The 26,815-nt window shown below is 37.8% G+C and overlaps 2 protein-coding genes across 2 annotated transcripts; both read left to right on the top strand.

Moving 5' to 3' along the window:
* The first annotated feature begins 1,440 nt into the window (after positions 1-1,440).
* LOC130090735 (proteinase-activated receptor 2-like) lies at positions 1,441-2,945 on the top strand. The gene is made up of 2 exons (XM_056258249.1): positions 1,441-1,603; positions 1,707-2,945. The coding sequence occupies exons 1-2, from the start codon at positions 1,534-1,536 to the stop codon at positions 2,810-2,812; spliced, it is 1,176 nt and encodes a 391-aa protein (XP_056114224.1). The 5' UTR covers positions 1,441-1,533; the 3' UTR covers positions 2,813-2,945.
* Positions 2,946-15,066: 12,121 nt separating this feature from the next.
* s100z (S100 calcium binding protein Z) lies at positions 15,067-19,653 on the top strand. The gene is made up of 3 exons (XM_056258255.1): positions 15,067-15,323; positions 15,721-15,877; positions 19,305-19,653. Exons 2-3 carry the CDS (start codon positions 15,737-15,739, stop codon positions 19,461-19,463), a joined length of 300 nt encoding a protein of 99 aa, XP_056114230.1. The 5' UTR covers positions 15,067-15,323; positions 15,721-15,736; the 3' UTR covers positions 19,464-19,653.
* The last annotated feature ends 7,162 nt before the right edge of the window (positions 19,654-26,815 follow it).

Below are 26,815 nucleotides of genomic sequence, written 5' to 3'. Positions count from 1 at the left end.
TTTCATATAAAAGCAACATAACTTAAATTACATCCAGTTTATTAGCAACACTGCATGAGCGTGAATCCCGCGATAACCATCTTTGATTTCACAGGTGTCTGATCCACTGCGAGAAGAAAGAACTGTCCGGCTTGCCTGCGCTTTCTTCACTCATCCTCACACTGCAGCCGCCTGTCTCTCGCATACATTTCAGGCGAGGCAAGGCGCATCTCTAACAAGCCTCTTGATAGTGATGGGCGGATCGATCCTGAAGTATCGATACTTCGATATTGACGTGGTATCGAAAAGGATCGATCCTCACATAAAAATATCGATCCAAATGTGTATTTTTTTTACCAGTTATTTTTTATTAATTTAGCACGCAATTCAGTGCGTAAAATAAGCTTCTAAGTGGAAAAATAAGCGAATGTTAGCGGGTAATTGTGTAGGATAGAACCTTTTCTCCTAGTCATCTGTATACAAGACGAAACCAATCAATCACAGAGAGCGTTCGATGCTGGTGCTTCGCTGAGCTCACAGGCCCAGTGCGTTTGGGAAACTAAGCCTTGCTTAGATGACAGAGAAACAATCGGGAGTTATTTCGCAATAAACAAACCAAAACTGTACATAACGGTTTAAAATGTTGACGTCAGTAAGATCTTTTTTATGAAATTAATATTTTTATTCAACAAGGATCGATGCATTAAATTGATCAAAAGTGACAGTCAAGGGTTTTACACTGTTAAAAAAAATCTACTTCATATAAATGCTGTTCTTTCAACTTTGTTCATCAAATAATTCTGCATAAAATGTATCATGGTTTCCAACAAAATATGAAACTGTTTTCAACATTGATAATAATAAGAAATGTTTCCTGAGCAGCAAATCAGCATATTAAAATGAATTATCATGAGTAATGATGCCGACAATTCAGCTTTGATCACATGAATAAATTACAGTTTATATGGCATAGAAAACAGATAGCCTATGTTAAATTGTTCAATTGTAATATTACAGTTTTTACTAAGAGAAATAAAAATCTTACAGACCCCAAACTTTTGAACAGTAGGCTAGTACTATAATTAGGGTAGTTTTATAAAAGTCACTGACTAATTAAAGGGGAGTTGAGAGCACAAATCACAAAATATTTAGGCCTAGTAGTCATGAAAACGTGTTCAGATTTAGCATATTAATGATGCATTCACCTCATAAATCATGACACACTGCTCTAGCACAGGAAAGTGCATACAAGTTCAAATGCATGCTTTTAAAATGAAAAGGTATCGATATCGACGATACTGGCCCTGTATTTACTTGGTATCGGATCGATACAGAAATTTGCAGTATCCCCCATCACTACCTCTTGAGAAGCATTGTGGGCGTGCAGCCAGGCGCAACCCCGCCCAAATCTGCAGGCTGCAGCCAGAGGTGTGTTCACGAAGAGGAACCTTTTTTTTTTACAGTCTATGAGAGGAACACAGAGCTCATAAACTCGCTTCAAGAGACAGGCTGTTATTCAGTTTGATAAATAACGAAAAGTTTGAAAAACAAGGAATGGCTGTCTCCGCGAGTTACCGGATCTTGTTTTTTTCCGCGTGTGTGATTTTTGCATCGACACAGCCTGGTAAGTCGCTTTAATTCGTCCGTATTTTCATTTACTTGTTTTTCTGATGTAGGCTACTTATGTTTGTAATTCACTAATTTTACTCAATTTGTTTTGATTTTAGAAGGTCTTATAGTCGTGCAGGATTCAGACAATGACAACCCAGTTGACCAGGTCGTTAAAGATACACTACAGAGCGGCCTCACAACCGTCTTCCTGCCAATTATTTACATAATTGTTTTTGCGTTGGGGTTCCCAAGCAACGCGATGGCGATATGGGTCTTACTGTTCAGGTCAAAGAAAATTTACCCTTCTGCCATTTACATGGGCAACCTGGCGCTGGCTGACCTGATGTTTGTTATCTGGACGCCTCTCAAGATTGCTTACCATTTAAAAGGAAATAACTGGACTTATGGGGAAGGGATGTGCAAAGTGTTGGTGGGTTTCTTCTACGGCAACATGTACTGCTCCATCCTCTTCATCACTTGTCTAAGCGTCCAGCGGTACTGGGTCTGCGCTCACCCGCTCTCCCATCAGAGGAAAAACAACAAGTTTGCAATCATCGTATCTGTGTGTATCTGGATCTTCATATGGGTCAGCACTACCCCTTTGTACCTCTACAAGCAAACATTTGAATCCGCAGAACTCAACATCACCACTTGCCATGACATCAACTTTGTCAGTCAGGAGAACTATCAGACGGAAAACATGTTCCTGGACGTTCAGCTGCCCTATTATTATTTCATGGTAATGGCAGGTCTTGTGTTCTTCATCCCAATGCTGGTCATCATAGCTGCTTACGTTCTTCTCCTTCGTTCGCTTGGGAACTCCGCAGTTGAGGGCAGTGCCGGAAAAACCCGCCAACGAGCCGTGGTCCTCATTGTCACGGTGCTCATAACGTTCCTGGTCTGCTTCATCCCCAGTAATGTGATGCTGGTGCTTCACTACTCTGTGCAGGAAAAAAGCTGGGCCAATAAAAGCTATGGCTTCTACATCACCACGCTGTGCCTGGCCAGCCTCAACAGCTGCTTGGACCCCTTCATCTACTATTACGTCTCGGACGAGTTCAGGAAGCACGTCAAGAACACACTGCTGTGCCGCAGCAGTCGTACGCTGGACAGGATGAGGGTGTTGTTCAGGTCCATGAAGTACTCGAAAAAGAACAACACTTCCAAGCACAGGCCCCACGAAAAGCAGCACCTGCGAGAGCGGGTTGACATGGGCCGTTGACACCGCCCAGCAAACATTTTGACGTTTAATGACCGTTGAAAAGACGTCCCTCCGACACGTCCCATCATGGTTGAAAAATAGTTCCAAAATGAAAGTTGAACCGACGTCATCTGGCCGTGAATTCCACGTCTTTTCTGTTCGTCCATGGAAGTCTAAATGTTTTTTTGTTTTTTTTTAGTTCCTCTGGATGTTTATAAGATGTGTTGCTGCCAAATGTATGTGTATATATAATCCTGCACATAAAAAAATCACACCCATATTGTGTAACATTCTGAAAGGCAATCAATCAGGCTATTTTTACACATCTGAACTTGACATAGGTTCTAAATAGGTCCAAAATCAGTCCGGTCAGACCTGGACGTCTATAAAACCGTTTAATCACGTGTACATCAACACATTATTTGTGGACTAAAGCAAAAAAGAGTGTTATAATTTAGCACAACATTTTATTGTGAATCATTTGAAATGTCTTCCAGTTGTTAAACAGCTACTTTTCAAAAAAGATAATAGAAATAGTACAATGTGGTAAATTCTGTGGCAAAAGCATTTTCTCTAACAGTTTTACATTAAGGTTAAGCAACCATTTAATCAAACCAGAATATAACAAAAGTACAGGAACAGTCAACACATTCTATTTTTAGAGTCTTTCAGAGCTGTGGCAGTACTAACTTTCAGTTACTAACAGTCTTGCATTACTGTTAAACAGCCATAAATAAAAGTTTTTAGAGTCTATGAAATTAGTTTATGGTTTTTGTTTTGTTTATGGATTATTTTTTATATCCACCACCCCCAGCTCTTCCTGGAGCGTGCTTCAGGTGTTCCACCATTGCTGCATCAATGTCTGAGTCTGTAGCATTTGGGCTCCACCTCGTCACAGCATCTGAGGAAAGAGAACATGGTTTAAAAAAAAAGGCTAATTTTTAGGTAAATGACGTACTTTGTTTTTTAAATGTCGGAAAATAACCATGTTACTTTACTGCATAATAATCGTATGCCAATAAAATATGTTCTGCGTTAAATGTGTTCTAATAGTGAAAAAAAAAACAAAAAAAACAGCATTTGCTCTCTTCAATACTGTGGTGCCCTTCACTGATAGGTGTGTAAAAGTGAAAAGGATATTTCTGATAAAGATATGTGGTCTTTTAAAGAATGTCCCCTGACTAGATAAAAGTTAACAGTAAAAAAATACTTTAATATTAGACAAGGAACAAGAGATTTTTTTGAATGTCATAAGGCCAAAATGACCTTGAATTACATCTTACAAAGGTGTAGCATGGCTTCTTTTCAATTTGGCCACCACCCCTCATATTGAAATTCGCCATTAAGGCATTTGACATGATTCTGTAAAAGAAATTACACAGGATTACTTCACCTCAAAAAAATTTCACCTAAAGGTCAATTCAGGTGAGACTGAATTTACAGCGAGCGAAAACAATGGTATCAATAATCATTCGATACGTAAATACTTGTACTTCTAACAAAGGTTGACAACAAACTCCAAATAAGCCAGTGATTTAAACACACCACATATAATATTTCTTACTTTCAGTTGACATGGGGTAAGCATTCCTTGAGAATGGCTTAATCCAAGGTAGCCAACCCTGGTCCTCGAGCTATCCCTGCCCTACTTACTGCTGACCAATAATGGATTAGGTGTGTTGTCAGTCAGAAGCTGGAAGGGCAGGAATAGTTGGAAAACAAGCAGGGCGGTGGCTCTCGAGGACCAGGGTTGGCCACACCTTGTCTGCACATTTTAATTTGTGAAGTGATAAGACTGCTGTTCAAAAGTACACTTCACAGTGTAATACTGCATTAGTTACTATGAAATTAGCTGTTCTTTAGCTTTTTCTTGAGCAATGACAGACATAGGCTCTATATTTGTAACTGTATGAACTCAGATTTAGAAAAATGTATGTTCTTTTTTTTCTTTTTTTTTTCTTTTTTTTATTCGGGACAGTGCACAGTAATGAACAATCTTAACATTCCTGTACAGACTGTAAATGAGCCAGGTTATAGCATAAATGCTAATTTTCACCTGTAGACCCGAGGCAGGAAGACAACAACATATAAAATAATGCAACACAATAGAATATGACAATATACAATATCAAGCAAGAAACACATTAGCACACATTCAGGCAGAATACATTGTATCAATAAAATTAGTCAAAATGAGGACATAACTGGGAACTTTTAAGAAGCTGTTTAAAGTGCTTTTAAAATGTACAGTAAGTGGGACATTCCCTAATGTTTGTTGGGATGCTGTTCCAAAAATGACCTCCTCTGATAGACAGAACAGTTTGTCCAAAGGTAGTTTTTCTCTGCGGGATCTCTATATCTCCTCTGAATGAAGCTCTGGTACAACAACCTCTGTCAGACCTTGGATTAATGTATGTAGAAAGTGAAGGTGGGGCCAGTCCATGAAAAACTTTATAAATTAAACAGCTATTTTTAAAATTAATAAAATTTTCAAAATTGAGCATATTGTATTTTCCCAAAATATTACACTGATGGTATGACAGAGGTTTTTGATCAAGTATTTTTATAGATTTTTTGAATAACATTTCCATGGGTTTTAAAATTGTATTTCCAGTGAGTGACCAGGTTGTGATGCAGTAATCTATATGTGAAAATATCATTGAACGTAGGAACATTTTAGCAGAAGTAATTGTCATTGATGGTCTGATTTGTTTAAAATTATGTAAATTGAAATTGATTTTGTTCGCTGTAAGTTTGATGTGTTTTTTAAATAGAAGTGTTGGGCAGTGTGACACTGAGGTAGTTGAACTCCTCTACAATGTCAAGTTCCACTCCCCCCAGGAACACATTGGACCGCTCCAGTTTTATGGGGTTTTTTTGTGAAAATCATATAGCAACAGTTTTATTTTTGTTCAGTAGTGGCAAGATTTAAGCAGCCAATGCTGTATATTCTCCAGTGCTGATGTAAGGATGGATGATGCTTCCTGTGTGCTTTTAGCAGGTTTGACATGTGACTACCAGAAATAGAATAGTGTGTCCCTGAATGAAAGGAGGCTCAAAATCAAAAGTACCAGTCAGTATCTTGTGTGGCCACCAGCTGCTTGAAGAACTGCAGTGCATCTCCTCCTCATGGACTGGACTAGATTTGTCAGTTCTTGCTGTGAGATGCTACCCCACTCTTCCATCAAGGCACTTGCAAGTTCCTGGACATTTTTGGGGGGAATGGCCCTAGCCCTCACCCTGCGATCCAACAGGTCCCAGACGTGCTCAATGGGATTGAGATCCGGGATTTTCGCTGGCCATGGCAGAACTGTCATGCAGAAACTCACGCACAGAACGAGCAGTATGGCTGGTGGCATTGTCCTGCTGGAGGATCATGTCCGGATGAGCATGCATAAAGGGTACCACATGAGGGAGGAGGATGTCTTCCCTGTACCGCAAGGCATTAAGATTGCCTGCAATGACAACAAAGCTCAGTCCGATGGTGATGTGATATACCGCCCAGAGTTTCCGCTAGAAAAAAATGGTGCCGGTCAAAGTGACCGGCAGAGGTTTCGTTTAACGGACATTTTGATGATTTGCCGGTCAAATATCGCCCATTAATTAGTCAAGTTGAGGAAAACTGGAGGCAGGCTATGTAACTTAAAAAATGACATAATCAGGCCGTATAGAATGCAACATGTTATTAGCCTAACTTTCAAATAGACGGGAAAAAACATGAACGTCCGATTGGCGTCAATTAACACCAATTGTTTTTTACTATGGTTTCACACACATTCACTTTTTGAAACATTGAGGCACGGATGTACCTAATACAAATAAATAACTAGCTAACTAGTTAACATCTCCAGTTAACTAGCAGATCATTCATTTAGTTCGCTATTAAATAAGAGATCTAGCGCTAAAATCAGCTGTTTTTTAAATCAAGCTGAGCGCTGTCCGCTGCTATCAGTTGCATGGACGACGCGCTGCGCGAGTTGCGCAATCTTCACTCGGACGCGCGTTTCAATCTACACCGTTGCGGAGACTCTACACAGGCGATCGCTACTTGGGCGCAGAGATATCACGCAACACCTGAAATAAAGCTTGCCACAAAGAACCGGCGAAAGTAATGATTATGGATGAAACATTTAAATTGTTGATAAATTGATAAAGTTGACGATGCAGACTCGCCATCTTCGCAGTAGTGAACGCGCATAGAGAGAGAAATGCACACTTCATATGAATAAATTCTTATTTTTTAATCCAGGCAAATTTGTTGATGAAACATTGATTAAAATGAAGATACAATTTATACAAAACGAAATAAACTTTAAAGAAAGGCTTTCTACAAAACAAAACTAAATAAGTGGTCAAAATCATGTCTGACCAATTCCAAATGTTTTCCGATATATAGGCCTATTGGTCATCTTATGATCCTATCTTACTCATCTCATGCGGTTCCCTTTTCACACAGCCTATCAACATAGATGAAATAAAAAAATAATAACATTTTATTATTTATAAAAATGAAACGTAGCCTATATTTAAGTTTATAACTTATAATAAGCGTCACCGCTCCGCTTTGCTCACATGCTCTGGTGTGTAGTCTAATGCATGTGTGCGTGCATGTGGTGGAGGGGTGCGATTTTCGAATAATAATCAACCCAACGATCTTCGAATATTATTTTTGCTTGAAAATTTCGTTTTGTATAAATTGTATATTCATTTTAATCAATGTTTCATCAACAAATTTGCCTGGATTATTAAATAAGAAGCAAATATAGTGGACAATATAGGCTAATCAGGACACGGAGGCGTCGGCGCATGCACACTTCTCTCTATAGGCGTGTTCACTACTGCGAAGATGGCGAGTCTGCATCGTCAACTTTATCAATTTATCAACTTTATCAATAATATCAATGGACCTGGCCATATTTTAAACGTCTCACTCAATTGTTCGTTGTTTAGGTCTATATTACAGCCGTTATAGGCGTGCGCTTTATTTGAAATGCAGCATGCAATGTTGTTTAATAACTTTCGTAGAGCCTGTTCCTTTATAACATAGCCAAAGGTCGGTGTATTTTTTCTTTATACATTTTAGGCTTATTCTCAAATTCATATTGTGTTAGGGGGGCGGGATTATTACGCAATTTTAATCGGACAATTTGACCGGAGAGATTTAATTTTGACGGACATTTCATTTTTTTCCCGGCCAATGTCCGGTAATTACCGGACAACGGAAACCCTGATACCGCCCCAGACCATGACGGACCCCCCACCTCCAAATCGATCCCGCTCCAGGGTACAGGCCTCGGTGTAACGCTCATTCCTTCGACGATAAACACGAATCCGTCCATCACCCCTGGTGAGACAAAACCGTGACTCATCAGTGAAGAGCACTTTTTGCCACTCCTGTCTGGTCCAGCGAAGGTGGGTTTGTGCCCATAGGCGGCGTTGTTGCTGGTGATGTCTGGTGAGGACCTGCCTTACAACAACCAGCCTCTCTCAGCAGCCCATTCTCATCCCAAGGCGTCATCTAACTGACGCTTTTGACCATGCGTCAACATGCCGACGCACATGGTACCCCTTAAGCGTCAATATGAGACGCGCCTCCTAGTGGTCTAACCCTAACCCTACCCCAGACCTAAACCTACCCATAACGGAAGCGTCATCTAACTGACGCTAAAGGGTGCCATGTGCGTCGGATTTAGACGCATGGTCAAAAGCGTCAGTTAGATGACGCCCGAGGATGAGCGTCTCATATTGACGCTTAAGGGGTACCATGTGCGTCGGCATATTGACGCATGGTCAAAAGTGTCAGTTAGATGACGCCTTGGGATGAGAATGTGTTGCTCTCAGCCTATTGCGGACAGTCTGAGCACTGATGGAGGGATTGTGTGTTCCTGGTGTGACTCGGGCAGTTGTTGTGGCCATCCTGTACCTGTCACGCAGGTGTGATATTCCAACACATTCTCATCCTTTGGCGTCATATAGGTGACGCCACATGGCATCCTTTAGCGTCAATATAACACGCACTGTTATGGGTAGGTTTAGGTCTGGGGTTATGACGCCTTGGGTTCTGCGTCTCATATTGACGCTAAAGGATGCCATGTGCGTAAGATTTCGACGAAATGTCCAAAGCGTCACATGTATGACGCCTTGGGATGAGAACGGGCTGGATATTCGGATGTACCGATCCTTTGCAGGTGTTGTTACACGTGGTCTTCCACTGCGAGGATGATCAGCTGTCCTTTCTGTCTCCCTGTAGCGCTGTCTTAGGCGTCTCACAGTGCGGACATGGCAATTTATTGCCCTGGCCACATCAGCAGTCCTCATGCCTCCCTGCAGCGTGCCTAATGCACGTTCACGCAGATGAGCAGGGACCCTGGGCATCTTTCTTTGGGTGTTTTTCACAGCCGGTAGACAAGTCTCTTTAGGCCCTGTCCACACGGACACGGGTATTTTTATAACCGTGACTTTTTTTACGCGGTTCGTCCACACGAAAACGCACTGAAACCGAACATTTTTGAAAACCCCTGCCAGGGTGAGGATTTTCAGAAACGCCGGTTACAGTGTTGTCGTGTAGACAGTGAAACCGGGGTTTTTGCCTTGCGACGTCAGAGTGTGCGCCGTTATCTGCTGTGTTTGACGTCAGATTTGCGCTTCTGATTGGCCAACATGGCTTTACAGTTAAGGTTTATATCGCCGCCTGCTGGCGTGGCATGCTCTTGACCGCGCTTGATACGTGTTTTTGCGTTTTCATGTAGACGGAGACCGAGCATGTGTGGACGGGATTTTTTTTTTAAACGCTGTAGGAAAAACTCCGGTTATAAAAATACCCGCGTCCGTGTGGACAAGGCCTTAGTGTCCTGCGTTTTTAGAACTGTGACCTTAAATGCCTACTCTCTGTAAGCTGTTAAGGTCTTAACGACCATTCCACAGGTGCATGTTAATTAATTGATTATGGTTAATTGAACATGCATGGAAAACATTGTTTAAACCCTTTACAATGAAGATCTGTAAAGTTATTTGGATTTTTACAACATTATTGTTGAAATACACAGTCCTGAAAAAGGGACGTTTCTTTTTTTGCTGAGTTTAGAAGATGATAGCTCTTGTCGGTTTGTGTGTACACGCAGTTTTGATTCTCTTGCTGACAACAATGCTTGACAGACACAATTAATAGTGTCACAATATACAAAATTATTATCCAACTTTGTAAAAGGCGTTCAGATGGCTGCATTAGATAGTCTGGAGGAAAAGCGCACAGCTCCTGCCAAACTGTGCATGCTTCTAGCCGCCATTTTTTTTTTCACATGTTTGTATTTAAGGTATATTGTGTTTAAAATAAGATGCAAATCGCAAAGTTCTCACATACAACTGGGTGTCCTCTGGGACTGGGATGATAATGCAGAATTTGGAACTGGAGACATTGTTAATGTTAACAACGTCAGCATTGCGTGACTACATGTAATGTCCTTCCGATATTATCCTTGTTTTCGCATGGGCCGGTTGCAGTCTCTTTTTTTCTGTAGCCACTCCGAAGTCCGAACTAAGTCTTTTGCATTTTACAGCGGGTGAATCTGTTGTCATGGCGGATTTCTGGATCCGCCATCAAATTGATAAGTTTAATTATATCAAGTGCTGTAAGAAAAACCCAATAAATCTCCACCTCCAACATCCTCACACTCAATATAGCTTATACTAGCCGAGACTCCTTCTTTATGTGTACAGATGTGACGTAATGACGCAAAGACATGCTCGAATCTCCCGCGAAAATCCACCAGTACCACTGGAATTAAAAACATTATTACAAGATTACCATTTTGAATCGAGCTACGGCAAGCAGATAGTTTTGAACACTGGCTGGTTATATTTTCTCAAATATGTATTTTGGATAATTTTTAACCCAAAAAAAGCTACGGACTGCAGCTTTAATTATTTTTTAAATATATATACATATATAATTAGACAAACTATGGCCTTTTGTCAGGCTTTTTGTCGTGCTTGAGTCAGGAAATGGTTGTAAATAACCCCACTGAACCTTTTTTCTGAGAGTGTGCACTATAGACCTATCAAAATATTTATTTACCTGTGCAGATTAATTTTTCAGGAATTAATTACCGCTACTATGAGCCAGTTATGGGAGTAAATCAAATGCAAAATGTTTCTTTAAAAGAAAATCAGGTCCCGTTAAGCCATCTCTTCCATGCTAAAACCTCTTCAGCACCAAGACCCCTATGCCTCATCCGCCCGATTCAAACTTGACTTTACGTGCCTCCATTGCACAACATTGAGTCTCTTATGAAAGCCACTCTATTTGCTACAAAGGTTTGGAACCGCTTAATTTCATTTTGGATATATCTCAGTACAGTCATGCTTGTCTGTCCAGAATACAGATGAATCCAAATGAATCTGCAACTCCATTTTTAGCATTCTATCAACTCGTACAGCGAGAACAGTATAGCCGTCAGTTCCAACCTCGGGATTTTCATCTGTTTTAATGGAGCAACTCTTGACTTTCCTAAAATAAATGCAACTACAGTCCGTTTTTCACTATTCACCATTCAAGTATGACAGCTTCCCATAGTCATTCCCGCTGGCGTCAGAGAAGCTGAGCGTGTTCGGATGGTTCAAAGTCCTCGGGCTTTACACACCGGTGTACTTTCAGTGCTGCTATACAGTGCCATCTTGTCCATCTTGTCCATCGGTGAAAGAAGACCTGTGGAATCTTATCACCCCAGCCAACATTGCACATTTCTTGGAGCACCTGTATTACAGGCTGAGTAAATGGGGATCATAAATGGAACTAACCAGACAACATGCCACGTCTTGTGTGAGGATGCTCCTTTATGGATAACCTAAAGGTAAATTTATCCTTTTCAGTGCACCAGTGCAGACCAAGGACTCTTTCCATTGGAAGATCATCTCTTTGATTGCCTTTGATCTCTGTCCCTCTGGAATGCTGGACATGACAACACGACTATTCCTCAACCATTTGGACAGCTGAAATCCTCCCTTTGCACAAGCAGCAATGAGATTCTGAGCCAAAGGGAGTGCTTCAGCTTCTGTAGGCCAAGATTTTAAGCAGTCATCCATATACAAGTTCTGAAGAATGGTGTCATATACGTCACTTTCAGGTGTTACATGATGGTATTTTGGCACAACGACAACAGCATGTGCCTCCAATACCAGAAAAACTCTTATGACTTAAATAAGGTCGTTTTTAAGTTGTGCATTGGATTACAGTTTACCAGACGTCTATTAAACCACTGTGATCTTTATACACGGACCTTGTAATATTAGCATGAGTAATTTATTACCTCCTAAAACTAAACCAGTCCAAATAACTTTAATCAACAAATACTGAAACAATAAAACATACACTATACAAAAGATTGAAGTCAGTAAGATTTCAAGAAATTTAAAAAAAGGAATCAACAAGGCCTATCAAAAGTGACAATAAAAACATAAATATTGTTTCAAAAGAGTTCTATATAATAATAAATGCTGTTTTTTACTTTCTATTCATCAAAGAATCCTGAATAACGTGTATCACGTTTTCCATACAAATATTAAGCAGCTAAACTGTTTGTTTATTAAGCAGTTTTCAACATTGATAATTGTTTCTTGAACACAAAATCATCAGAATGATTTCTGAAGGATTGTATGACAGTGTTATACAACACTGTCATACAATCCATACAATCCCCCCCCCCCCCCCCCCCCCAAAAAAAAACCCAAAAAAACATTAAGTGTACTTAAACTGTGAAGTGAAATCGCAAAATAAAAACTAATTCAAAAAACGAATAAGTATAGACTCAATCCTAAAATCACACTGCCTAAGTTGAGCCACTAGAGGTCAGAAACACATCGCCATTAAAACAGTAAGTAGAAACGACCGTCACAAGATGAAATGAAACTACCATGTGCTGCATTCTGCTGTTTACTTTAATCATGTTTAGACAATTACCTACTATAAATACTGAGAATTTATATGAAAAATGAAGAGTTTGTGGGTCACTCATCGCTCATAATGCAAATTCAATAGGTTTTCTCACTCTAATTCACACAGCAGTTCGAAGGGAAACGTTTCATCATTTTAATGAACGGAAAACACCTTTAGCTTGGAGGGGTGGGGGTGAAACACACCTGAGCCTCATCCTGACCCTCTCTGCTCTCTCCCTCAGGTAAAATCAGGAGGTAAAAAATAGACTCGTCTTGATCCTTTGAGAGAAAGACAGATCTCGAAACACGACGACACTTAGCCTATAAGTCTGCCTTTTCGTTCTTTTATTATTATATAGGCCTAAATAATAAATTAATCTTGATTTTCACAGATTAATTAATTTTTTTTAAAACCTATGAGTAAACTCCATGGGATTATTAGCCCAGTTTTAGGAAAACAAGTAGGCCTACGTCATTATGTCCCGTTCCTTCGAGCAATAATAGTCGTGACGTAAACGCTTTTGCTCGGAGGATGCTGGAGTTTCCAATCGAAGCACTGAACCTTTATGAACATGTTGAACCAGACAGAACAGAACGAAAACATCTAGGCCAGTTCACACCAAACGTTTTTTTGCCAAAAGTCCTCACCACAACAACGAATGAACGGATGAAAGATTTTTTTTTTAAATTCCCAAACAGAATCAAGTGACTTTAAAGAGCTTGAGCATTTAAAACGGGACAAAAGTGCAGCGCGTGCTTAAAACAACAGAATGTTATCGTGCGTAAAATATGATTATCTTTATCGTTCTTGGTGCGAACGGACCTTTAATTAATTAAACCACGTAGGTAGGCTATATCACAAGTGAAGCAACGACCTTCAAGCTTGTCCTCTCTCTCTCTCTCTCTCTCTCTCTCTCTCTCTCTCTCTCTCTCTCTCTCTCTCTCTCTCTCTCTCTCTCTCTCGTTATCTGTGTTTAGAATCGAGTACTGGTCTTCTAGTTCTATGAAACACTAATAACCACATGATTTAATAAACAAGCTCCAGTGAAGTGATGAGCCAAGTACAGAACCTTAATAGTAGTCTCTTATCTTCTCTCTCCCTCGCGCTCTCATTCCCCAGGCATAGGTAATAGGCCTTGTTATTTGATCAGTTGCAATGACTTAATGACCAAAATGAGCTCTTTTGTATCCGTCAAGGTCAGAGATGCTGATCGCTTTTAGAAGGGCTTGGTAAGGCAGGCATTGCTATATAATTCTTCTAACCGTATGTATTAAACTTTATTAAACATGAAGCCCCTACCATTTGTGCTGCGAACATGAATTCAATTGAATCATGTGAGATTCCATGACTCTGAACCCTTCGGCACTCCAGCTGTATGGAGACATGAGGGTGGGCCATTTTGAAGTGGGGCAGGCAGTGTACAGAGGCCCCATGTGGGGTCCCAGAAGCCCTGGGGGCCTTTGCCATATCTAGGCACCAAAATGTCTTGGAGATGGCAAACAACTTCCCCATATCTCTTATCATCATACTATAATTGCAATTAAGGGCATCTCCTTTAAATTCATTCTGTTTAAAAGTATGTTTTCTTGTTCTTTGTTCTCTCTTTTTTTTCTATCTTCTGTTGTACTGTAGCCAGTGTTGCCAAGTCTGAGGTTTTCCCACGGAATTGGGCTACTTTTACACTTTTGCCATGGGTAGTTTTCATAATCTTTTTTGATTAATTGAATGCATCGTTGAATAAAAGCATTAATTTCTTTCAAAATAAATCATACTGACCCCAGATTTTGAATGAATGTCATTGCATCATACTGTATAACAAATTATTAAGGTCATTTATTTTGAAGAAAAATGCCATACGCACACCTTTCGAATCACAAAATTGACTTGTTCAATTTTTAATGATAAAACAATAGATATGCTGTTCAAAATGAAGAAAAGTATTTGCAATCTTTGTGTTTGTGATGCTTTAGTGGATCGTCTTTATGGTTAATCCTGTGTGAACTTCACGCATTCACTAAAAAGTTAAAAACCAGCAAAACACCAGTAGATTAAAAAACATTGAGCATAAACGTCTCATAAAAGTGAAGTTAGCTCTGCATGCTCTTTGTGTGTGTGTGTGTGTGTGTGTGTGTGTGTGTCTGTGTGTGTGTGTGTGTGTGTGTGTGTGTGTGTGTGTGTGTGTGTGTGTGTGTGTGTGTGTGTGTGTGTGTGTGTGTGTGTGTGTGTGTGTGTGTGTGTGTGTGTGTGTGTGTGTGTGTGTGTGTGTGTGTGTGTGTGTGTGTGTGTGTGTGTGTGTGTGTGTGTGTGTGTGTGTGTGTGTGTGTGTGTGTGTGTGTGTGTGTGTGTGTGTCGGTGTGTATGGAGGGCTCTCAGGAGGCCGCTGCTCTTTTATTTGGAGTGTGTTTTCTGTGCAGGTGTGTGCTAGGGTGCGGATGAAGATCCCAGGGTTACAATGGTGCAACACCTGAGCTACGACACATCGCCACGACAACAGAGGAGGACCTTTTCCTGCACAGGTTACCTCATAAACAACTTCACCCGCTCCAGAAAACAATCTGTTCGCAAACGCACACTGAAGCTCACTTCTCTGCTCTGAACGAGGTAAGACACTTTTCTCTTAGCCAACAAACTTTAGACCACAGTTGATATTTGAAGGCTAATAATGACTTTTTTTTTGCATTTAAAATGATTCTGAACTGTCTTGCAAACAAAGGTATTTTGGTTGTGACAATATGGCACTTTGATATACTACATCATGGTACTAAATGATAATTAAATTCATGTGCCATAGAAATGCCATGGCACCATATCCAAACATCTTGATATTTTTGAAGTGTTTATTAGTGAATATTGCCACTAAATGTCAAGCTAAAAATGTAACCTTTAAGTTATAACACTATTGGAAGTCTTCATGCATGAGTCAGGTCGGGTCGGGTCGGGTCAGGTCAGGTCAGGTCGGGTCGGTTTGAACCGGACGTTTCTCTTCTCCGCTCCACAGGTGCTCTGCTGCAGCCATGCCCAGTAAACTGGAGGGAGCCATGGATGCGCTCATCACGGTCTTCCACAACTACTCGGGGAGCGAGGGAGACAAATACAAGCTCAGTAAAGGAGAGTTGAAGGATCTTCTAAACAGCGAACTCACCGACTTCCTCATGGTTAGCAATCAGAAATGCCAAAATCTGTTTATTTACACAGTCTCTGCTTTAGCTTGACCGTTTGCATGGATCTTTCTAGCTTTTATCAGAATACGATATGTTATTGGCCCCAAGGGGCCGGCATTATAAGAACTGAATACAGCAAATCTTAATCCACACTGGGATATAGTATATATTTATTATTGAATAGAATTTATACTACATGCACATTTAGAAAATATATTATATTATATCAAGTATTATACATAAAATGCTTATATATTATCAATAAATTCAAAATAAATAAATACAAAAACCCATATATTTTATATAGCCTATATATATATATACCATTAGAAAATATATATTACATTTTGTATATATGTATTATTAAATAGAATTTATACTATATGCACATTTATATATATATATATATATATATATCTTGTTTACTTGCATAGACTGGCATCACAATGAATTTATAAACATGCGTTAAAAGTGAAAGTGTGAAATAAGGAATTATTACCAAAAAGTTGCCTACCATAGTGCATTTGTCACAATCAAGATTTATATTGGATTTTGACAGTGTGTATACAAATTGTATTACACTGTGGATAATTATGAATTCATTTGCAGCCTGGAAATTGAGGTTCATTTTGGTTTCCTTATCAGGAAGTGAATTTAAATTTGTGAATTAATGAATCTTTTGACCTCGTGTCACATGAGAGCTGTTATATGAACGCACCCAGCGAGCGAGAGGGAAAGTTCAAAGTGCTTTCTTTCCTTCAAGAAAACAGCCCATAACATCACCTCACTGACTGCTCAGTCAACCCGAAATAATCCTTTAATTCCATCTTTTAAGATTTCAGATCTTGACATCCAGCGCTCTTTTCCATGTGATGGAGCTTTTGGTTCCGGCGTGTTGATTAGTGATAATGATTTGGTTAATTTTGCCATGAACTTTTCATCTTGTTTACTGTGTTTGCGTTGAATTCATTTCTTGCGTACACAGGCATGTAATTCCAGCTCACATACTGGGACGGACCACTTGGTGAGCTGGCTGCAAATCTGAGGAAGTGAATTAAACGAATTATTTCTTCCCCATCAGATACATTATCGTTACATAAAACTGGCCCCGTTCATAATTAGGAAACTTTATCTGAATCTCAATGAGACGAAGTTCATGAAAACAGAATGTCCTAGTGTGTCTCTCTGATGAAGTAGGGTTTCCTCACAGATCTTTTTCGTATTCAGCATGTGTGTGTGTGTGTGTGTGTGTGTGTGTGTGTGTGTGTGTGTGTGTGTGTGTGTGTGTGTGTGTGTGTGTGTGTGTGTGTGTGTGTGTGTGTGTGTGTGTGTGTGTGTGTGTGTGTGTGTGTGTGAAGAGGAGAGTAAGTTGCCTCTCCTCTCACTTTAAAGGGAATCTCATGAACATAGGGTAAGTTACTCTAAAAAAGTAATCAATTACTAGCTACTAATTACATCTTCAATTATTACTGTACTAATTAATCTCTATTATTACTAATTACTTTCTAAATCCCATATCAGCCTCAACCAGTAATTTTTTTCAAAGAAATAATATCAAATGTAATAAATTATTCTTGAACTGACCAAAGTATTTAAAGGGAGAAGGTTACAGTAAAACATACATTTGAACAATTTGATGTTGAATCCACTATGGTTTTATATAGAATTGTTGTATAGTCTATACAGTATATAATGCAATTACATCAGAAGTAACTGTAATTAAATTACCGAAAAATTAAGAGTAATCCCTTACTTTACTTTGTCAAGGGAAAAAAATATTAAATTACAGTAATTAATTAGGGAAAAGTAATGCCTTCCACCCAACAAAGAATGCATCCAGATCATATTTCACCCCCAAATTATAAATTATTAAAAATAAATGAATGAAGGAAAGGCCTATTTTTTGGACCATTTTTAGTTTTTTGGAGGCATTATTTTCATAACGTTTTCCCCCAAAATATTCATCATCGTAATGCAAAAAGCTCAAATTTTCATTACTGTAATGCACAAATAAATGGATAGATAAATACGCACGCATCTATACAGTGTGTGTGTATGTGTATATATATATATATATATATGCTAATTTATACTAATTTAAATAAAAAAAATATAGTTGAATGGAACTGGAAAAAGTAAAAACTGAAAAGTAGTTATGAAATAACTGAAATGTTATGATTGCATTATGATTATGGGGACAAATGAGCATAATTGTCATGCGAAATAATATCTCAATGCAACAAAATTTGAATGATTCAAAAACTTTTTTTTTTTTTTTACGTAACATAATTATTCATTTTCTTCATTTAATGTTTTGGGTGAAATATGAGCTGGACGTGTTTTCATGAGATGTGGGTCTCAGCTGTGTACGCATCATCAGAAGGAGGCTGTTGCTTACGCATCATCAATTACTGGCTGGAACACAGCCCGATATAGATTCTCACCTCTCCCTCGCCACTACACACTCGCTCTCTCTCGGGAGTGTGTACTGTAACACTAGGAGGCAAAAAGAGTAATGAGTGAGATGTTAAACTGTGTCTGGTGGCATAATGTGTTAACCGCACACACACACACACACACAGATAGTCAATCATACAGTGTAGCCACAGGCTGATGGACTTAGATGGTCACGGCTCAGTGGTTACCAGTGCCACTACTGGGATGGGCGTATGGGTTTTGCCCAAATTGTGCTCATGTGGAAATATTGTCAGGATAAATGGACATCCATGAGACTGATCGATGATATTTTTTGGATGGTCTGGAAATGGGCTATTACAACAGGACATTGACATAGAGTTAGTGCTCATATCAAAACAAACATACACAACCTTAAGCAATTTCTGTAAGAAAGCAATGCATTTTAACAACAAGTCCCTATCAGAGTGTATACTGAATACAACAAATCTTAATTCAGACTGAAAAAGACAATTTTTTAAAAATCAAAATATATAATTTTTGGGATAAATATTTGTATATATTTTTATCAAGTATAATTAATAAAATATAAACATTAATTTATGAATATTAATATATATTAAAAATAATTTAAATAAGACTGCAACATACAAGGTTAACAAAAAATTAAGGGTCTGAATACTTTATATAATACCTTATATAATAACTTTGTTTGTTCACATTTTATATATATTTTTTTTTTTGCTAAATGATTTTGATGCATTTATTGATACATATGATTTATAAAAAACATACTTTTATTTGATAAAATTGTTATACATATATATTATATATTAAATATGAAATAAAATATAAAATACTATATATATCTTATTTTAGCATGACTGGAACGTTGATTTGACCAATCAGCATCCAGGACCAGATTAATTGATTTGTAAATGCACAATATAAAACTGATATATTACATGCTGTGCTGAGTTGTTTTGTTTATCCTCTCTTTGTTTAGTCTCAGAAGGACCCCATGCTGGTGGAAAAGATCATGAACGATCTGGACTCCAACAAGGATAACGAAGTCGACTTTAACGAGTTTGTCGTGCTGGTGGCGGCGCTGACGGTTGCGTGCAATGACTTCTTCCAGGAACAACAGAAGAAGAAAGGCAAATGAAACGGATGCATGAAAGTCCCTGCATGTGAAATGCTCTATGATGCATTAAACCATTTGTTATGAACCATTTTATCAGTCTTGTCCTTCTGTTAGCAGCTGTCATTTCCTTGATTTATTTCCCTGAACATTAAATAAAACTTTTTTATATAAATTTCATATTCTACAGGCATACGATAATAATAGTTCTGATAGTGTGACGTCTCTGTGAACGCTTTCATTTTTTAAATTATTAAAGTCACCATGAAATCAAAAATGGATGATTCTTGTTTTTTTATGGAATATTGCAGTGCTTATTATAAATGATTTATCCGTGTACATCTTTATTTTTTTTTTAATTCATGTGCCCTCGTAATTTTAATCAAAATAACTTCCCTTCCCTCTTGCAGCAACATTTCTCTGTCTCTGATGATGTGTTTACTGGCGTGAGGGCGGGGCAACCTGTCACTCACATGAGATCCACCAATAGCAAACCACAACCATCCAATCAATTCACAATGGACAAAATCAAGTCCCGCCCTACATTTATTCTCGTTTGAGAAGAAGATATTTGTAGGGAAGAAAAGACTATTGCAACTTCTTTAATTGCTTACTGGTTACTATTTTGGTATGTGAAAGTTAAACATTCAGCTGTATACTATATTTCAAACTTGTCCAGTTATTATTAAAAAAATCATAATTTTACTTGTATGGATTTTTCCAAAAGGAGTTAAAAGGTTAGTTCACCCAAAAAGGAAAATTCTGTCATTAATCACTCACCCTCATGTCGGTCCAAACCCGTAAGACTTTCAGAACACAAATGAAGATCTTTTAAATTAAATTTTCTCTTCAGAAAATTTTGACTAAACTACTCAATTCATGTGGATTAGTTTTACGATATCTTTATGAACTTTTTGTAGTGTCAAAGTGGTAGTTGCTTAGCTGTCAATGGAGGGACAGAAATTGCTTGGATTTCATAAGAAAGAGCCTTATTTGTGTTTCGAACTGAAGTCTTACGGGTTTGGAGTGACATGAGGGTGAATAAATGATGACAGTTTTAATTTTTGGGTGAACTATCCCTTTAAAAAGTACAGCTGAAATGACATCTGTTTTATTCGTCTCACTGGAAATGGAAGGTTAATTCAAGTACGTTGCGTAATGGATTGCATGACAAATTTCTGTGCTGTTGTTCTTTTTCACATAATTGATCTTTTGTTGTCCACAGAAGAAAGTCATAAAGGGTTTGGAATGGCATGAGGGTGAGTAAAGGATGAGATGACTTTCATCGTTGTGTGAATTATGGAGTTTGTGAGGTCTGTTTGGCAGGAATGTTGTTCCGGGATGAGTATGAAGACGATGTTGGTCCAGGAACACATCATATTTTATCACCCTGCTATCTGCTCTATAAAGTTAAACCGTGCACTAGATGACCGTGTGTAATAGCGCATCTTAAAGTTTGGAAGTGTCTGAGTTGGGAAACACATCAGACAAAAGGCATGCTATTTATCAGAAGTCTTGTTTGCCCTCACAACACCGCTGTGCTTCAGTAACAGCTTCAGAAACATTTCATTTCCGTTGCCTGTCCCTCAACAGTACGCTTCATCCTCTCTCTATAGAGCACTTGATATTCTCTCCAGAGCTCAGCTCACTGTGACGCATTCACCGTCTGTATCCCATGCATTATCAGTGAGAAGTGTGGCGTGTTATAAAAGAAGCTCGCTGTGTAAAATGTCATTTTAATTAACAAACAAAATCCTTTAATTGAGTTAAGTCATTAATGGATAAGAGAGACTTTTTTGCACATTTCCAGCTTTCCATTTCTATCTATCTATCTATCTATCTATCTATCTATCTATCTATCTATCTATCTATCTATCTATCTATCTATCTATCTATCTATCTATCTATCTATCTATCTATCTATCTATCTATCTATCTATCTATCTATCTATCTATCTATCTATCTATCTATGTCTGTCTGTCTATCTATCTATCTATCTATCTATCTATGTCTGTCTGTCTATCTATCTATCTATCTATCTGTCTATCTATCTATGTCTGTCTGTCTATCTATCTATCTATCTATCTATCTATCTATCTATCTATCTATCTATCTATCTATCTGTCTATCTATCTATCTATCTATCTATCTATCTGTCTGTCTATCTATCTGTCTGTCTGTCTATCCATCTATCTATCTATCTATCTATCTGTCTATCTATCTGTCTATCTGTCTATCTATCTATCTATCTATCTATCTATCTGTCTGTCTGTCTGTCTGTCTGTCTGTCTGTCTGTCTTCTTGTTTCAATAGCAAATGTCAACAGATGTAAGCAAGAGTAACCAAACATGTTTAAATAATTTCATATTAAATATAATGCACACTTAAGACTTTAAATAATAAAATAGTATTTAATTTATTCATTAATGTGAACGTTGTTGTTAGAACAGACCTATTTAGTGTGGCAGTGTGAATATTTTATGATTTTGGTACTACTGTTTACATTAGCCTGTAATTCACTATCTCTTCATATTTAGGTTTCACTGTAAAGACACTCCTGTAAAAGAGACTTGTTTCTGGATCTCGCTCCTGTCAAATAAAGGTTAACCCGTCTGCGTTTGACATGCTTCCCAGTTTGTCCTCCGTCCTCTTTGACTGGAGTTGACTTCTGGTGTCTTCTAACGGACGGTTAATGTTCCACATTTGGGAGTGCTTGTGATGCCGGCGATGATGCGATGTGATGTAAGAATGATACACGACCTCATTTCCAGGTGCTGTCAATCAGCCTGGGTATTTTTTATAAAGGACAAATGAAGATCTCAGCAGAGGAGCGTGACTGCAAACCTGAGCGCGGAGACACGACCTGCAATATCATGGTTCATTGTGATAAACTGCCAGAATGCTGCTATTTATGAAACGTCCTTCAGTAGCCGGACGATCAGTGTTACCTGAGACTTTTCAGACTAATAATAAATAAATAAATAAATGCTCCACGAATGCACACTCTCTCTCTCTGGTTCCTTTCTCTTTGGATAAATCAGTCGTGATTGACAGTGATGGGTAAGATGTGATAATTATCTTTTGTCTCTTAATGGCTTCTAATTCTATTTGTCTGTTTCTCTTTGGTGATTCATCATTGCCTCTTGTTTTTCTCCCCCTTCCATTTCTATCCTATTCCATTACACCTGAGTGGAAGTCTTGCTGAGTAAATGGCCTATTAATGCCTTAATGTTGGTGTTTTGATAGTAGTTCATATTCTCATATTAATTTATATAGAAAGCCTCTTCCATCAGTTCGTTTCAGGCAGGGCCATCAAGGTTTGTTTATTAAAATGTTCTATTCAAAATGTACAGACATAAACTTCATCCAAAACATCCGGCAGCAAAATCATTAACAAAACCTTAGCATTTTTTTTTTAACCACAGGTCTGGTTAGTCTTCCGGCTGATTTAGGGTGTTCACACTTGGTAGATTTGGTTTGATTAAAACGAACCCCTGGTACGATTGCTCTGTTACGTAATGCAGTTCATTGTAATAAAGTGTGAACTCTTATCATCTGAGACCGCTGAAAATGTGGGTCTCGGTCCGCTTCCAAACAAACTCTGATGCGGTTCGACTGAAATATAAACACAACATGGACCAAAGACATGTAAACTAACCAAAAACAGGACATTAAAAGGACAGAATGCTCACTCATATCATTTTTTTTCTTGTCATGAGTCGTGAGTTTGCCCGTCACAGTTCAGTAATAATGCCCCCTAGGGTGACCACATTTTAAGCTGTAAGCCTAGTCCCACAGACATTTTGGGACTAGGCTTTTGGGACTTTTGCCTGAAATCAACTTGCACTATACTGTATCTTAAAATATGTCAGTGCCGTTGTTTTGTCTCATGTCTTCAAAGACATGACACCGCTCTTTTAATTCTATCAAATAAATGATATAAAATTGCATAAACTATTCCTGAACTGATCAAAGTTTTTCAAGGGAGAAGGTTACATTAAAAACATACACTGTAAAACATGATTGTTGGTTTAACTTAAAATAAAGCAAGTTCATTCAAACGAAGGTGATTGGTTTACAGTTTTTCTCAGTCGCTTTGGTGCATTTCTCACATCACTATTTACATTTGCACAACAGTTAATGCAGTTCTCAAAACAATTAGTACAAACTGCAAAACCTAGTTGATAACCTGCAAAAGCGTGTCACTTGCTCAAAATGGATAGCTCATTCCTCAAAAGCAAGTATTCATGTCAATGAAAGTGTCAATGTCATCAAGATGAAAAGTCCTGACACCACTGTTTATGAACAAGATAGTCAAATGGCTTTGTCATGTTTTCATTATGACAGTTTACTCTGTAAATGTTTTCCAATGCAAAAAAATCAGATCTTGGTGACATACCTGAAAATGCTCAAGACAGCTCTATATACTATTTGCACAGCCATTTGAAAACTACAGTAAAGTTACACATTACTGTATTTAGTGAGGTAACTGACTGAGTACAAGACACTGGATATGTATGTTTCACATTTTTACTGCATATGCTCTTTGCAATTCTAATTTGTTCACAGCATTGTGCAAAAGAAAAAATGCACCCTTATTTACAACAAACATAAACTCCCTTTGGGTAGAGCTGTGCACTGCTGTAAACAATATTGCAGTACATGAACTGAACATACAACATACATAGTACTGTAAATCATTCATGCACATCCATACGTTCCTCTCTGCTGGCCACATAAGTTCACCTGAGAGAAACTGTTCAATTTAGGAGACATTTTCATGAAAGAAAAAAATATATTTATTTTTTTTAATTTGCTTGACAGATTTTGACAACTAGTTCAACATTTTTGTATGTGATGACTCAAGCAATGAAATGAGGACTATTTGTTTTATATGGAATGACTATTCAGCATTCACAAGTATAGTTAATTTTGACTAACACGACATAAGCAAATGATAATGTTAATAAACAGCAGAGAGTTGTATGAAAGCAATTGATGCATGTCCAAAAGCATTTGCAATTTGTTGGAAGGAATGAGAAATTGTTACTATGATGTGCACAAATGACTAAATGTTGTGGAGGTTGAACTAACTGTTGTGCAAATGTAAATAGTGATGTGAGAAATGCACCAAAGCGACTGAGAAAAACTGTAATCAACAGAAACACAAAATATTATGTTATCTGAACCACATGAATTATTTAAAGTTGCAGTCCGTAACTTTTTTGGGTTAAAAATTATCCAAAATACATTTTTGAGCAAGTAACCAGCCAGTGTTCAAAACTTTCTGCTTGCCTTAGCTCGATTCAAAACGGTAAGCCTGTAATAATGTTTTTAATTCCAGTGGTACTGGTGGATTTCCGCGGGAGGTTCAAGCATGTCTTTGCGTCACTACGTCACATCTGTACACATAAAGAAGGTGTCCCGGCTAGTAGGGTAGTAGTAGTACTAGCCTTTTCTTACAGCACTTGATATAATTAAACTTATCAATTTGATGGCGGATCCAGAAAGGTTCAAACGACAATCACCAGTGACAACTAGAGATTCACCCGCTGTAAAATGCAAAAGACTTCGTTCGGACTTCGGAGTGGCTACAGAAAAAAAAGAGACTGCAACCGGCCCATGCGAAAACAAGGATAATATCGGAAGGGCTTTTGAAAGGTGGCGTGAACTCCGTATTTTGAAGGTGTTCAAAACGGACGCAGAGATGACTTTTTTTTCTGCAGGATAGGTAGAGCCAGTTCTAAGGAACATTAATTTGTTGGTATGACAATTAGAAATTAGACTGCATAGAAATGGAAACTGAACTACAGGTAGCCCTAATACACATTAAATGTACTCACGCAATGATGATATTGTTAACATTAACAATTTAAGAACAAAGTATAAATGCATGGTTTGACGTGATATGATAAGCGATCATTTGATTTAATCAGCGCGATTTACTCCAATGCTTTTTTCCCCTTAGTTGGTCAGAACAAAAGTGGATGTTACTTACTTGTACAGATTACATTTTCCGCTGAAAATTATTATGTTGGTGATACTTCCAAAATGTAGAATCTGTGATTCCGAATGACTGTATCCACAGTATCCACACAGTGACAGCCGCACATTTTTCCTCAAAACATTGGATTTATGCCGAGGCACAACCCACGTAAAGTTGATAATTCCACGAATAACTGCAAATGCAGATTTCGAACAGAGATGGCGACAAAGAGGAAAAACTACGGACTGCAGCTTTAAGTTGATTAGACAAAAGAAAAAAGTTGTGATAAATCATGATAATATTTTTTGGAGTACACAAAGAAATTTTAAGCCTTTTTATGATTTACAAATTTCAATTGTATAGTAAAATTCCATATTCATATTATGGATTAAGTATTTTAAATGTGTAAAAAAAAACTAGAGCTTAATTTAACATTTTGTATAAATCTTAATGTCAGCAGTGAATGGACGATTTAGTTTATGTGATTCGTATGTCAATTTAAATATATTTAAAAAATATATATATATATATATATGAATACGAATCACATAAACTGAAATGGTCCATTCCCTTGTTCTATTAAGATTTATACAAAATATTTTATTAACCTCTCTTTTTTTAATTCTTAATCAATAATATTAATAATATGAAAGTATTAATCAATTCAATTTGATGAAATTTTACTATACAATTGAAATTTGTAAATCTTAAAAAAGTGTACATTTTAACAATAAACGTAAAATGTTGTTGTTGAACTGTTCTAGGTCTATATAGTATTTAATCCAATTACATTAAAAGTAACTGTAATTAAATTACAGAAAAAATAAGAGTAATCCCTTAGCCTACTTTACTTTATCAAGGAAAAGGAATTAAATTACAGTAATTAATTACATAGCAATGCATTACACCCAACATTGGTTCCTTATGATGAACCCTTTTCAGTATGCCATAAAAATGTCCTTCTCTCAATTTCTAAATTTCATATAATGCTATGGTTTCCAAATTCCATTGAAGAACATTAAGAAGAATCATAAAAGAACATTTAGGTTCCATAAGAAGAACTCTATCCAGCTCCTTATGATGTCATCCAAATGTTCTTCATAATAATGACACAAAACAACCATTAGGCTATAGAACAATTTTGCTTCTACATGTTGCCATAAAAGAACCACAGATGAATATTATGGGTTCCATGTGATGCTACATGAACCGTTTTCATGTCATATGACACCACAGGAGAACCGATTCCAATTTGGTAGTGCTTTTTTACACCACACAGAATTGTTTCTTTATTGAACCCGCGGTGAGCCATTATTTCACCCCCGTGCTCTGGGTGTAATCCTGCTGGTTTTGTTGCTGTTTCAGGTCGAATGAGTTTGGGGAGATGGT

This window comes from Rhinichthys klamathensis, unplaced genomic scaffold (assembly GCF_029890125.1).
Source record: "Rhinichthys klamathensis goyatoka isolate OS25496 unplaced genomic scaffold, OSU_Roscu_1.1 h1tg000150l_1, whole genome shotgun sequence".
NCBI lineage: Eukaryota > Metazoa > Chordata > Actinopteri > Cypriniformes > Leuciscidae > Rhinichthys > Rhinichthys klamathensis.
This window is presented reverse-complemented; position numbering and strand designations above follow the sequence as displayed.

Bases quoted from the DNA above. Each gene is read 5' to 3' on its own strand.
- LOC130090735 (XM_056258249.1), top strand. From the start codon at position 1,534: ATGGCTGTCTCCGCGAGTTACCGGATCTTGTTTTTTTCCGCGTGTGTG. The intron at 1,604-1,706 runs GTAAGTCGCTTT...TTTTGATTTTAG, and splicing joins TTTTGCATCGACACAGCCTG to AAGGTCTTATAGTCGTGCAG.
- s100z (XM_056258255.1), top strand. From the start codon at position 15,737: ATGCCCAGTAAACTGGAGGGAGCCATGGATGCGCTCATCACGGTCTTC. The intron at 15,878-19,304 runs GTTAGCAATCAG...CTCTTTGTTTAG, and splicing joins AACTCACCGACTTCCTCATG to TCTCAGAAGGACCCCATGCT.